Raw genomic sequence first — 13,510 nt, forward strand, 5'->3', positions numbered from 1 at the left:
TTAAAAAATAAAAAATAAAGAAAAATTTAAAATTAAAATTTGTTACTCTGGGTTGACAGTAATTATAATTATTTTATACTTCAGAACAGAGCCTAGGCCTAATCTAGGCTATCCAGGTTTTTTTTTTTTTTTGCATCTAAAAATGACTTCCTTCATCACATTCACTTCACTCGCTCTGGTGCAGATCCCCCTCTCGAGTTGCTCAACTATGGACGATTTAAAATTGTTTGATATAAAGGTTGCTGTCCCATTTTATACAGGAATTGTTCATTTAAAAAAATCTAATTATATTGTTAGTTCTAATTATATTGTTAACACAAGTTTAGGCTATTTAACATGCCCTGTGACATTTAAAAATTTTTTACTTATAAACTCCTTGAGAATTTAAAGTTAGTTTAATAGTATTTAAATTCAAGTAAAAAAAAAAGGTTTTAATTGCTTAAATTATTTTTATTAATTAATAATATGTTATCATGTTTATTCTTGTAGAAAATACAAGAATAAACATTATTCAATATTATGTAGGTTACAATTATAAAATAATAATAATAAATAAATAATAAAATAATGTCATTAAAAAATACCATTGGGCTGAGTAATTTTGACCATTATAGAATTGTGACTTTAAAGGTTAGTGATTTAGGAGGCGAAAATACTGTGAAATTACAAATGTCATGGATTTTTGTGATGAAATAACAGGAGGATGCAAGATGCAAGTAAACAAAGTTTTAATTAATGAAAGTCAGAAACAAAGACACAGGTCAGGGACAAACACTCAGATAGTGGTTGGAGCAGGGACAAGATGGCTATCCGGTGGTGGTGCGGTGAAGAGCGTGTAGAGAAACTCAGGAACCGTGGAACATCCAGACGACACGAAGAACTGACAAAATCCAGACGACACAAAGAACTGACGAAATCCAGATGGAGAACTGAGCTGACGACGCACAAGAACAGGACACACACCGAGGAACAACCACAACGATCTGACAACATGAGAGGGAAATTACTTGCATATAAAGGAGGTGGAATCAACGATAGCTGGTGACACTAATTAACATAACGAGTAACCACACCCACACAATTACACTCACGCAGACACCTCAGTGTGAGACAGCCGATTCATGAACCGTGACAGTACCCCTCTCCCTAGGAACGGGAGGCTTTGACCGGTGGCGATTGGCCTGGGCCTTCATGCGCCCCCCCTGCTTGGAGTAGAGTCTCACGGGCTCTAGTCCAAGTAAGGCGGCATCTCTGGACGAATGCGTGAGCGGAGGGGACCGCGACTTCGGATTCCATACTCGGAAAAATTGGTGGCTGGTAACTTAAACTACACTTAAATGGCGAGAGGCCCGTGGATGACACTGGCAACGAATTGTGGGCATACTCCACCATAGAAAGCTGTTGGCTCCAGGATGACGGATTCTTGGCAACCAAAAATTTGGATACGAATTGGGAACCCCTGTCAGAGACCACGTCCATCGGGAGGCCATGTAACCGAAAGACGTGATCTATGACTGTGACCGCTGTCTCCTTGGCTGAAGATAATTTGGGCAAGGGGATGAAATGTGCCGCCTTCGAGAACCGGTCCAACCGGTTAAAACAACTGTCATGCCATTAGAGGGCGGGAGGGCGGTGACAAAATCTAGAGCGATATGGGACCAGGGTCTCAAAGGGACAGGCAGCGGTCGAAGTAGCCCGTCTAGGGGTCGGTTAGATGTCTTACCAGTGGCACAGACTGAGCAAGCCAAAACAAAATTGTGAATGTCGCGAGCCATTAATGGCCACCAGAATCATTGCTTGACTAGAAAACTAGTGCGAGTCACTCCTGGATGACAAACCACGTTGGAGCAATGACCCCATCGAATAACGTCGGACCGTAACCCCTCCGGCACAAACAAACAACTCGGTGGGCAACCAGGCGGAGGCGTTACCCCTTCTAAGGCTGTCTTGACCTTCGATTCGACCTCCCATACGAGAGTGGAGATGACAACTTCCTCAGGTAAAATACACTCGGGAGTGACCGGGCATTCGGATGGATCAAAAATACGAGATAAAGAGTCGGGTTTGATGTTTTTAGACCCCGGGCGGTACGAGAGAACAAAATCAAAACATCCAAAAAAAGAGCCCACTGAACCTGCCTGGAGTTGAGTCTCTTAGCTGATCTGATGTATTCAAGATTCTTATGATCGGTCCAAGCGATAAAAGGTACCCCCGAACCCTCTAACCAATGACGCCACTCCTCCAACGCTAACTTAACTGCCAACAACTCTCTGTTACCAACGTCATAATTACGTTCGGCAGGCGATAGTCGATGAGAAAAGAACGCGCAGGGATGCATCTTGTCGTCTGAGGAAGCGCGTTGTGAAAGCACTGCTCCTACTCCCACCTCTGACGCGTCGACCTTCACCACGAACTGACGTGTGGGATCAGGGGTGAAAAGAATGGGAGCCGAAACGAAGTGACTTTTGAGGTTGGTGAACACTGCCTCGGCACTGCCTCGGAGGTCAAGGCAGTCAGAGGTGAGACTAGTTGGCTGAAGTTGCGAATGAAACGCCGGTAAAAATTGGCGAACCCCAGAAACCGCTGTAGGGCCTTACGGGAATCTGGACTTGGCCAATCTACCACAGCCTTAACCTTGTCAGGATCCATGCGCACTCCCTCAGAAGAGATGATGTACCCTAGGAAGGGAACAGACTGTGCATGAAATGAGCATTTCTCCGCCTTGACAAAAAGCCCATTCTCTAACAGTCTCTGGAGCACTCGTCTGACGTGTTGAACATGTTCCTGGAGAGACGAAGAAAAAATCAGTATATCATCCAGGTAAACATATATGAATTGATCTACCATGTCTCTCAACACGTCATTCACGAGTGCCTGGAAAACCGCTGGGCTGTTGGAAAGCCCGAAGGGCATAACCAAATATTTAAAGTCCCCCCAGGGGGTAATAAAAGCGGTTTTCCATTCATCCCCCTTCCTGATGCGAACCAATGATATGCATTGCTTAAGTCCAGTTTCGTGAAAATGGATGTTCCCTGCAACCTCTCGAAAGCTGAAGAGAACCATCCTTCTTCCCAACGAAAAGAACCCCGCCCCCGCAGGAGAAGAGGAAGGCTGGATGAACCCAGATGCCAGAGAATCAGAAATATATTTCACCATGGCCTCCCTCTCGGGAACAGAAAGAGAGAAAAGTTTGCCCTTAGGCGGAGTCTTACCTGGCAGTAGATCTATCGCACAGTCATAGGAACGATGCGGAGGGAGAGAAGCTGCACGGGACTTACTGAACACCTCCTTCAGGTCGAGGTACTCCGCGGGCAAGTTAGACAAATCCGCTGCCTTACTCTGAAACACAGAACCAGACACAGAGGGACAGGTAGACACTAAATATGATTCATGACAGTGGTAACTCCATGTGGAAATAGTGTTAGTGAACCAGTCGACACGGGGGTTGTGTTTAGAAAGCCACGGGTGTCCCAAAACCACTGGTGCAAGTTGTGAGTCAATGAGAAGGAATGAGAGGATTTCTGTGTGATTGCCAGAGGTGATGAGGGTGATACTTTCAGTGGAATGTGTAATCCGGGGAAGTTCTTGTCCATTGAGTGCGTTGATGGTGATCTGGTGCGTGAGAGGAGTGATGGGGATCTGAAGTTGAACAGCCAGTTTGAAGTCCATGAAATTACCCTCCGCTCCCGAATCCAGAAGTGCGTTGGTGCAGTGTGTCGACGTACGCCATCTCAGTCTTACCGGGAGGAGGGTTGATGGTGGTGATGAGGTCTTCTCGGCGGAGATCCCACCCGATAGTAGCCTCATACTTACTACCGGGCCTGCTCTTTTACTGGACAGGAGTGGATGAAGTGGCCCGCCCGGCCACAGTATAGGCAAAGTCCCTGGGATCGCCACTCTCCGTCTCCTCCCGGGAAAAGCCGAGCTCTCCCCACCTGCATGGGCTCGTGATCGAATGCGGGGCTGACCGCGCTCGCACCATCGGGCTGGTGGTCCTCTGAGCTGGGCTGTGGACGGCTGGGCCACGTTGACCTGGTCACGCCATTCAGACGAGCGTCAACTCTCAGAGTGAGTTCTATCAGTCCGTTCAGTGTCTCTGGTAAGTCCATGGCGTAAATCTCCTTATGAAGGCGGTCAGCCAGCCCATGCGGGAACATATCCCACTGCGCTTCCTTGTTCCAACGGCACTCTGCGGCAGGGTGCGGAATCGAATGGAAAAATCCGCCACCGAGCCTTCTCCCTGTCGCAGTTCGGCGAGTAATCTGGCCGCCTCCTTACCCAACAATGCACGATCAAAAACTCTCCTCATTTCTTCGGAGAGTGCCTGGAATGAGGTTCAGCAGTCGTGTCCGTTCTCCAACACAGCTGTTCCCCAAAGTGCTGCTCTCCCTGACAGCAGGGTTAATACAAATGCAACCTTTGTCTGTTTGCTCTGAAAAGTACGTGGCTGTAAGGTGAAATGCATGGAACATCCCTCTGGTGTGGTTAGGCGTGGCTCTGGTCCCTCTGCTGCTGCAGGTGCTGGTGGTGGGGGAACGGGCGGCGTGGGGAGCGCAGTGGGAGTCCGTAGAAGTTGTACCTGTTGGGTGAGCTCGGACACCTGCTTCACGAGTGCTTGCACCGCATGACCTGTGCCTGAAATGTTCTCCTCTTGTTGGTCCATACGTGAGATGCTGTGAGCAATAAAGTCTTTGAGCTGGGACGTGCTTGCTGCATCCATGGTTTGGTCAGATCGTTCTGTGATGAAATAACAGGAGGATGCAAGATGCAAGTAAACAAAGTTTTAATTAATGAAAGTCAGAAACAAAGACACATGTCGGGGACAAACACTAGTGGTTGTAGCAGGGACGAGATGGCGATCCGGTGGTGGTGCGGTGAAGAGCGTGTAGAGAAACCCAGAAACCGTGGAACATCCAGACGACACAAAGAACTGACGAAATCCAGACGACACAAAGAACTGACGAAATCCAGACGGATAACTGAGCTGACGAGGCACGAGAACAGGACACACACCGAGGAACAACCACAACGATCTGACAACATGAGAGGGAAATTACTGGCATATAAAGGAGGTGGAATCAACGACAGCTGGTGACACTAATTAACACAACGAGTAACCACACCCACACAAGTACACTCACGCAGACACCTCAGTGTGAGACAGCCGATTCATGAACCGTGACAAATTTAGAGCATAACAACTGAAGGTTTATGAAACATTAGCCAATAAAGCATTTTTTTAAACAACTGAACTTAAAGTTGTGAAATAAAATATCATTTCAACCATACAGCATGTGAATAAATAAAATGCATACTTTTCATAACATTTCATTATTCATTAAAAGCATAGTTTCTAGTGTTTGGATTTGTACTTCAATATAATGAGCTCCAAGATTAAGAATAGCCCTAGACTAGTTTCTCTCTCTCTCTTTTTAACAGCAATAGCTCAATGAAATACGTCTTCCTTCAGTTACAATGAATGTTTTCCTGCCTTGCTAAATGTTGGTCTCATCATCAATAAGTTGTATTTGCCTCAATCTGATTTAATAAAGTCAAACCGCAGACAGTGAAGCTGCATCACTGAGCACGAGTCCCACGGCCCGTGAGGCGGGAACAGAGGATCCCACTTGGTCTTAAAGCTTTCCGCAAACGCTATGTTCACAAATAAAAATGATTTTTGTGAAATAATTATTCATTATCAATTGATCATTTGTTATTATCATTATGGTCTTGTAAAAATAATAATATGGGCTGCGAGAAAATAATGAATACAAAGAGTAGTACTGCTGAGTGCAGGCATGTTTCAGCCCAGTAACAGACCGTTCCTCAGAGCCAAATCACAGACCAAATTCTGTTTAGCTGGAGCTAGGGGGTTGGGGAGTAGTTATGTATGACTTGTGGGGGTTGAGATAAAGGTGTGAATCTCTTGCTCTTTCATATGGACAGTGTCTTATGAGGCTTTCACTTGCTGAACTGGTTTATAAAGGACTGATGTTTGGCTATAGACTAAAAAATGGTCTGCCCCCACGTAAGATTTTTTTCTAGTTCTAGTCGTTCGTTTGTTATATTCAACTAATCAGATGTTTATATTAAATTTACATAACCAAATCTTAATATATTCCACGCTCAAGCACATGCATTAAGTTTGCAACAAAGCACATGCAGAAGTAGCCTAATAATTGTGAAAAATGAGACATTTTAATTATTTATTAATAAACAAATGTTTACACAATTCCTTTTCGTTTAAAAAACATTTCAAGCTTTCTGTAGATATATTTTTAATGTATGTGAGACACCACAATATTATGTTAATAAAAAAATTATAAATTCATTATCAGGAAAAAATTAAAGTGATGATATGGCGCCTCCCTGTCATTAATGCACATTAATAATTTTTGCACAAACACTTGAATATGAACGTCGTGGTTTTCACTCGCTCCAAGAGCGCTCCATGACGAGTACAATTCATGCCAATAGCCCATAATATAACTGCATATTCAGCAAAAATTCATGTTAAACATATTTAGCTATCGCTTGATTAGACGGTTACAATGACTGCAATAGTCGAACGGAATGTTACAGGCTATAAGAGTTTGTATGTTTCTTTTACTGATTATTTTCGGGTTAAAGCATGATTTAAACAGATACAGCGCATTCACACGCAATCACTTTAGCAAGAATGCATTCAAACAAATGTAATCTTACAGTGCTACTACATTATCAGTATGCTATCTGATTTTGAAAACTTGAAGAAGTTAATCGATCTGTTTAGATAAAATAACTGACAAAAATGTACTGTTATTTTCATCACAAACAAATTTTTCAAGGCAGAAATCCCCAAAGATCTAATGCTTACAATGTTATTAGTTTGGCATGTGATAGGGAAAAAAGTTTACACACAATAGAATAAGACACTTTGAAACTCTCCTGTTATTTTTTTATTATTATTTATTTTTTAAATTTTTTATAGGCTACATTATGAACATAACATTTCAAACATACTGAAATCCTTTATCCACGGATTGAAGGCGGAGCGGTGTTTCTGGTATCAGTGCGCGCGGAGGGGAAGTTGTTGCTGCTCACAGACCCTGCTGCGGAGTGAGAGAGACGTTTCACCCGACGAAATGAAGACAGCCGCGGGAGCACAAGCACAGCACATACGCCAAAAATCACCCTGCAGCAATGCTCGTTGATCGACTCGCCAAGCTTTACTTTTGTACTGCTGTAACATTTAAAAAAAAAACGCACGCCAGGTCTACACCGGACACAAGTGGAGCGATCCAACAAAAGACAACAGAACCCAGTGATGGATACGCTGGACACGATCCCCATCAGTGAACTGATGCTCATTCTGTTAATGATGAAATGTACTGACACTGTGTTCAGATGATTTGACACTGTAGTGTGATGTCATCAACTTTAGACACACTTTTAGCGCAGCGGGGCACCGATAACAACTCTCACATCTGGTGTAGACACAGACAGTGTCTGCTCTATTTACAAATAAGTTCTATAAGGAAAAAAAAAACGTAACCAGCGGTATAACGAGATGGAAATATAGAATAGAAAATATATTAACAGGTCCTCCATCCATGACACTGACTCACTGCTGAGCTGCCAGTTTTAATCATAGTATTAAATAAATAAATAAATAAAAATAAAGGTCTTTCCAGCATTAAGGTATTAACATTACTGTTTTTTTTAATCATCTTGTTGCAGTTCTAAATTTGACTGCTAAATGAATGATAAAGAACTATATTAAAACTTGTTTTGTAAAATTTCTTCGTCATTTGAATATTGATTTAAAAATAGGTTTATTATAATAAATCTGATTTTTTTCTACAATAAAAAAAAAATATTTTTTTTTAGGCCGTATGATATTGCCCAACTTTAAAAGCAAGTAAATAAAGCTCCCTTTAAAATCACTTAAGTTGTCAATTACTAAAGCTCTTTTTTACATCTTGTGTATTTTGTTGATTATAATTAGAGAATTTGAGTTTAATCGTGAGGACGTTTTATTAATCCGTCCATTCTTTAGAGTTTCAAAGATTTAATCATGCAGGTTTAATTTATTCGTTTCTTGTTTTAGGCTAATTAGGCATAAATAATGTGAACGAAATTATACAGTACTTCACGTTTAAACATGCAACAATTTCTTAATCAGTTTACAGACAAATGTCTTTTTCCCAATAAGTTATGTCAAAATAAATGACAGGTAACGAATAACAAAAATCCATGTTGTTTTATTAAAGGAAAAAATATATTTATATTTAAAATATAAATTAAAATATAGGCATAATATATGAAAATATTGACATTTTGCATATTAATCCATGTAGCCTACCCCCCTAAAATACGCTACCACTTTTAATTCTCCGATGCAAAGTAAACCACACTTTCTTTTGAATAATATAACACATATTTAATATAATATAAATTATACTGCACACCTTTTAAATGTGTCAAATCTAAAATATGGTTTAATACCATGTAGCTATTAGAAAATATAAGCACAGGCTCAGGCACATGCTTGACATTTAACCTGCTTGAATTCGTTCTAAGAAATGCACATAACTTCATAAATACCAAACTTTCATATTAAATATATTAAATATTTAAACTATAGTGTTTTTCTTTTATTTTCCGTGACTGAAGCAGTCAAATGTAACACATCAGCGAGGCAAAACTGACGTCTATTTGTGAAAATGTGCTTTGATTTAGAGGTCTGCATTCCTGCAGTTGTCCGACCACATATTTTGTGCAGCGGGTTTAAATTTCCGACTAAAACATGGTAGCGGTCGGTAACTCTGGTGTAATTTGAACGGGAGCGGTTAGTCATTCAATATCACGTTCCCGACGTCCTTTCAGATCAGCATATCTTCGCTTTACTTAATCTTAATCTTATCGACCACTACAGTCTGCCCTGCAGTCAGGACCGTTATGCACGCGCTGCACCATGGACCAGTTTTTTCTGCATCATGCATTGTATGTGAGGGGTCTGTGCGTGCAGCATGTGCATAACGGTCCTCAGGGCAGACTCTACTAAAATAATATATAAAATTTTTGTGCAGACTACATTTTTATTTTCTCCGTGGAAATGTAAATGTGACCGACCCTGTCAATTTATGTGCGACCTAAATTTATTTTATGAGACTGGGGAAGAACGGTCTTTCACACATCGTTAATTAAATTACAGTTTCCTTTAAATGCTGTTTTACACTTAAGTAATCAGTTAAAAACCATTAAGTATTGCATCAAAACCCTTTAACTGTCAATTCCTAAAGTGATCTATAACTTAAGGTTTGGAAATCGTAACATTAAGAGAAACACGGGGGGGGGGGGGGGGGTCAACAATATATCGCGGAACAGAGAGGGCACTGACAACATGCTGACAGACAGGATATTAACATTACCAGCTTACTTTTAATATGAAACAAAGTCTCATTTGGTTATTTCTCCTTTCAAATGTGGTCATTTTTTAAAGAAATGTAAACAATAAATACCATTTTGTGGCTCTTGAATGTGTCGAACAGATCGCTGTAAGTTAGATCATCAGTTAAAACTAACTGATCGTCTCTTGCTTCTAGTTAATTTATAGCATCAAAATCAAATAAACCACATAAATGAACATAACAAAGAATGTTGTTTGACTACAAAAAGATGTCTGTACACTCCGTTTTTCAAGTTCAAATCTTCCATGTTAATCTACTATGAGATCGCCTGTCAAACTCCCGCGAAGGCTTTTTGTGTGTGTGTGTGCGTTTTGCGTGTCTATGGCAACAACAGACTTTAAACGGGAATACAGAATCACTGTCGTAAAAGTACCGGTACACACATTTAAAATCAGCGCGCGTGTGTGTGTGTGTGTGTGTGTGTGTAAAACTGCCACTGGAGAAAAAAAAAAAAATTTACAAAAAAAAAAAATCCCTACCGACCAATGACCTCAACTGACAACCAACCGGAACCAAACTTTTTTTTTTTTTTAGGCCTAAGCAGACAGCGGGTGAACAAAGAGTGTATATCGGGAACGGTGGATGCGAATATAACCCCAGCGGGAGCTGGTGGGAGCGGGACTTAAAAAACAGTCCCGTACAGACCTCTACTTTGATGCGCTTGTTTGATAACTTGTGGTTGAAGCACCACTCAGCATTCAAAAGCTGCAAATGCACTTTACAAACGCAGCAGCGGTAAAAATTGCCTTTTGAATGTCTACTTACTGTCAGGGCCGTAGCTGGGGTCAGCGGGGCCTTGGTGCAGGTTGTACCAGTGGGCCCTGTTTGAAATTGTTTAATTTGTATGTTCGTTCTAATTATTTATTTGTGCTATTACACAATGTTTAAGTTTTTTTCAAGTTTGAAGGTGTCCAGGTACAGAAACCAAAAAAATTAATGTAAACCATAGATAATAGCACTCCATACTCTTCAATTTAAAAATGAACTATACAATCAAACCAAAATTTATGCAGACACCTTCAACATTTCTCACATTATCACAGTATATTTGTTATAGTTTTAAAAATGGTTATAAAATATGACAAGAACTCAGAGTTAAACTGTGTCAACAAATTCATCTTGATAATGTCAGATAACTTTGATAGAAAGATGTATTATATTCAACCAAAACTTCAGACAATTGTTAGTATGACAATATTTACACTACTATCAATACTTTGTTGACCAATTACCAATCAGTGATTAATTTTGTTCAGACTGTGGTGTGAAAAGGACTGTGGTATTAGCAATTCAGAAAAAAAAAACACATAAGCAAAACATGGTGCTTTATATGGTGCTTAATAATTTTTGGTCCCAGTTTTATACAGCATATATATATAGCTAAATTAGGAGCGTTCATTTTAAGAGACAATGAACGCATCCAATATATTGAAAAACATTTTTTCTCAACGGTTTACTTTCACTTAAGACATAACCGACAGTTTTTTCGAGCATACTTTCCAAGACGGGTATTTTGACATATTTTGTATGTATTCGTCAGTAAAGAGCAAAAAGAAGCAAAATTGTGTCAATCGTTTTTTGAGAGACCTGAACACCAGAACACCGCGGGGGCTGAATTGGGTTCTTTCACACCCTTTTCTGATTGTTAAAACAGTGGTTTGTATTTGTTCGTTCAGGTGCGGGAGGAACATCGAGGAGAGCTTCGCAAAGGAGAGGTCGGTTCAGTGAGACGCGGCTCTCTGTTTGGGTACCGAACATAGCGCGCGAGTAACCGGCTACTCAGTTCTTCTTTTCCATGTCTTGTGTTTGAATACTTGAATGTTTAAATTGACAAGCGGCAAGTCTTAAAAACACGTGTAAATGGAAAAGTGACGCGCAGCAGTGGCCTGTCAACTGTCCTGAGCGTCTTTTTAGGCTGGCCTCAGCCAGGCGGTTGAGATCGTTGGGGGCCCTCCCTCAACCGTGGGCCCCTATAATCGTCACCACCTTTCACCCCACTAGCGACGGCCCTGCTTACTATAGTTAACAAAGCTAAACAGCGTTGCCCTTTGTGTAATAAGTTACAGAAACTGTTAAACGCACCAACTTAAATAATAAAATACACTTACCGGTTGTGGTCCATAAACAACCCCTTCTCCAGACAAAGAGAGAACTGCTCCATCTTTCAAGAATAATCTGTGTGCGAATCCGGCATTAAACTGATTGATATTGAGCAAGCTGTCCTCAGCAAAATGTGCTGTAGATAGTTTTACATGTGGATTATAATTTTCGGGAACCGAGTTAAACATAAATTGTAACCATTAATCTCCAAGTACAGCGTCCCTGGTAAGGCCAAACAAAGATGATTGGACTCCGAGATGAAAATAACAGCGTTTCGACGATATGGCGACAAACACAAACGCAGCTCTTCCTCTTCTCCATCGGAGCGCAACAAGGCCACGCCCCATTTTTTTTCTATTCCTATGGGCGGAGGTTAGTCAAAAAACGGTTTTAGTGACGTCATTACTGCAGGAACTAGAGGGATGTAGTCCAAACGGGTCGTTTTTTGTAAGCTAATTAAATAAATAAAATATCTTGCTTGGCATTGAAGTTTGAGCTTTAGAATTTTACAGATATTATTTATACTCTAACAACAGTAAGAACAGGACCTTCAAGTTTTGATATATTAACGGTAGGAAATTTACTACATATCTTCATGGAAAATATTTACTTAATATCCTAATGATTTTTGGCAAAAAAGAAAAAATCTATCATTTTGACCTATACAATGATTCCAGAATCACATATAATGAGTCATGAGTTCATGCACATTTATATTATATTTTTATGTTTATATATATATATATTTTTTTTTTTAATTACGTGAAAATTGCCAATTAGATTTTTTTTTTTAATAGTAAGTTTAAGTTTGAATATTTATTAATATTTTTACACACAGTTCTTATAGAGTTTAATGTGTGCTTCTGAACAGTTATTTTAGTATCATTTATATACTATTATAGTTTTATTAATATTTGGAATAGCATTTATTTTTATATTCAGTTTTCACTTTAGTTTTAGTGATTTTTTTATGCACTTTCTGTAATTTTTCTTAATTTTACAGTGTAATCACAGTATCTGTATCATGTGAACACAAACACCATAATAATTGTCTCCCTCTCTCTCTGTAGATGTGAACTCTCAGGTGACTGTGCTAGTAAAAGCATTTCTGCGTTACAAAGAACTAAACGTCCTCATCAACAGTATCCGTCTGAACTACCCAAAAATAAAGATCATTGTTGCTGATGACAGTCTGAACCCAGAGAAGGTGGTCGGTGACAATATAGAGCACTACATAATGCCCCCAGCACAGGTACAAACATCAGGTTTTTCAAGTTGACTGTTAATATAATCCTCCTGACGTGTGAAGGTTACTTGTTTCATTGTTTGGCTTTTCAGGGCTGGTTTGCAGGAAGAAATCTGGCAGTGTCGCAGGTCACCACTAAATACTTCCTGTGGGTGGATGATGACTTTGTGTTCCTCAATGAGACGCGCATTGAGAGCTTTGTGAACATCATGGAAGCAGTTCCTGAACTAGATGTGGTATTTATGTCAATTCTATCATCTTAATGACATTTGCAATTACAAATAATAATAATAATAATAATAATAACATACAATTTAAAATAATCTATTTCATATACATTAAAATATGATTTATTTCTGTGATCAAAGCTGAATTTTCAGCATCATTACCCCAGTCTTTAGTGTCACCTGATCCTTCAGAAATCATTCTAATATTCTGATTTGCAGCTCAATAATCTTTTTATATCAAAATCAATATCAAAACAGTTGTACTGCCTACCATTATCATGGAAACAGTGGTTTATTATTTTCAGGATTCTTTGATGAATAGAATAACATAATTTATTTGAAATCTTTTTTACCATTATAAATGTCTTTTACTGTTACTTTTGGTTAATTTAATGCATCCTGGCTGAATAAAAATAACTTAACTGTGAGTTATTATACCTGTGAATTTTGGACTGTTTCACATGTGCATGTGCAATAAATGTTTA

The 13,510-nt window shown here is 39.8% G+C and overlaps 1 protein-coding gene and 1 long non-coding RNA gene across 3 annotated transcripts in view; both read left to right on the plus strand.

The window, feature by feature from the left end:
• LOC132133703 (uncharacterized) overlaps positions 1 to 13,510 on the plus strand; it is a 300,636-nt gene that overhangs the window by 264,340 nt on the left and 22,786 nt on the right. The gene's annotated exons all lie outside the window — the stretch shown is intronic.
• LOC132133291 (beta-1,4 N-acetylgalactosaminyltransferase 2-like) overlaps positions 1 to 13,510 on the plus strand; it is a 30,584-nt gene that overhangs the window by 16,075 nt on the left and 999 nt on the right. Inside the window, exons 7-8 of the mRNA XM_059546095.1 lie at positions 12,623 to 12,804; positions 12,891 to 13,034. Of these exons, the coding sequence (XP_059402078.1) occupies positions 12,623 to 12,804; positions 12,891 to 13,034 (326 nt within the window). The remainder of the gene's footprint in view (positions 1 to 12,622; positions 12,805 to 12,890; positions 13,035 to 13,510) is intronic.

This window comes from Carassius carassius, chromosome 50 (genome assembly GCF_963082965.1).
Source record: "Carassius carassius chromosome 50, fCarCar2.1, whole genome shotgun sequence".
NCBI classification, from domain to species: Eukaryota; Metazoa; Chordata; class Actinopteri; order Cypriniformes; family Cyprinidae; genus Carassius; species Carassius carassius.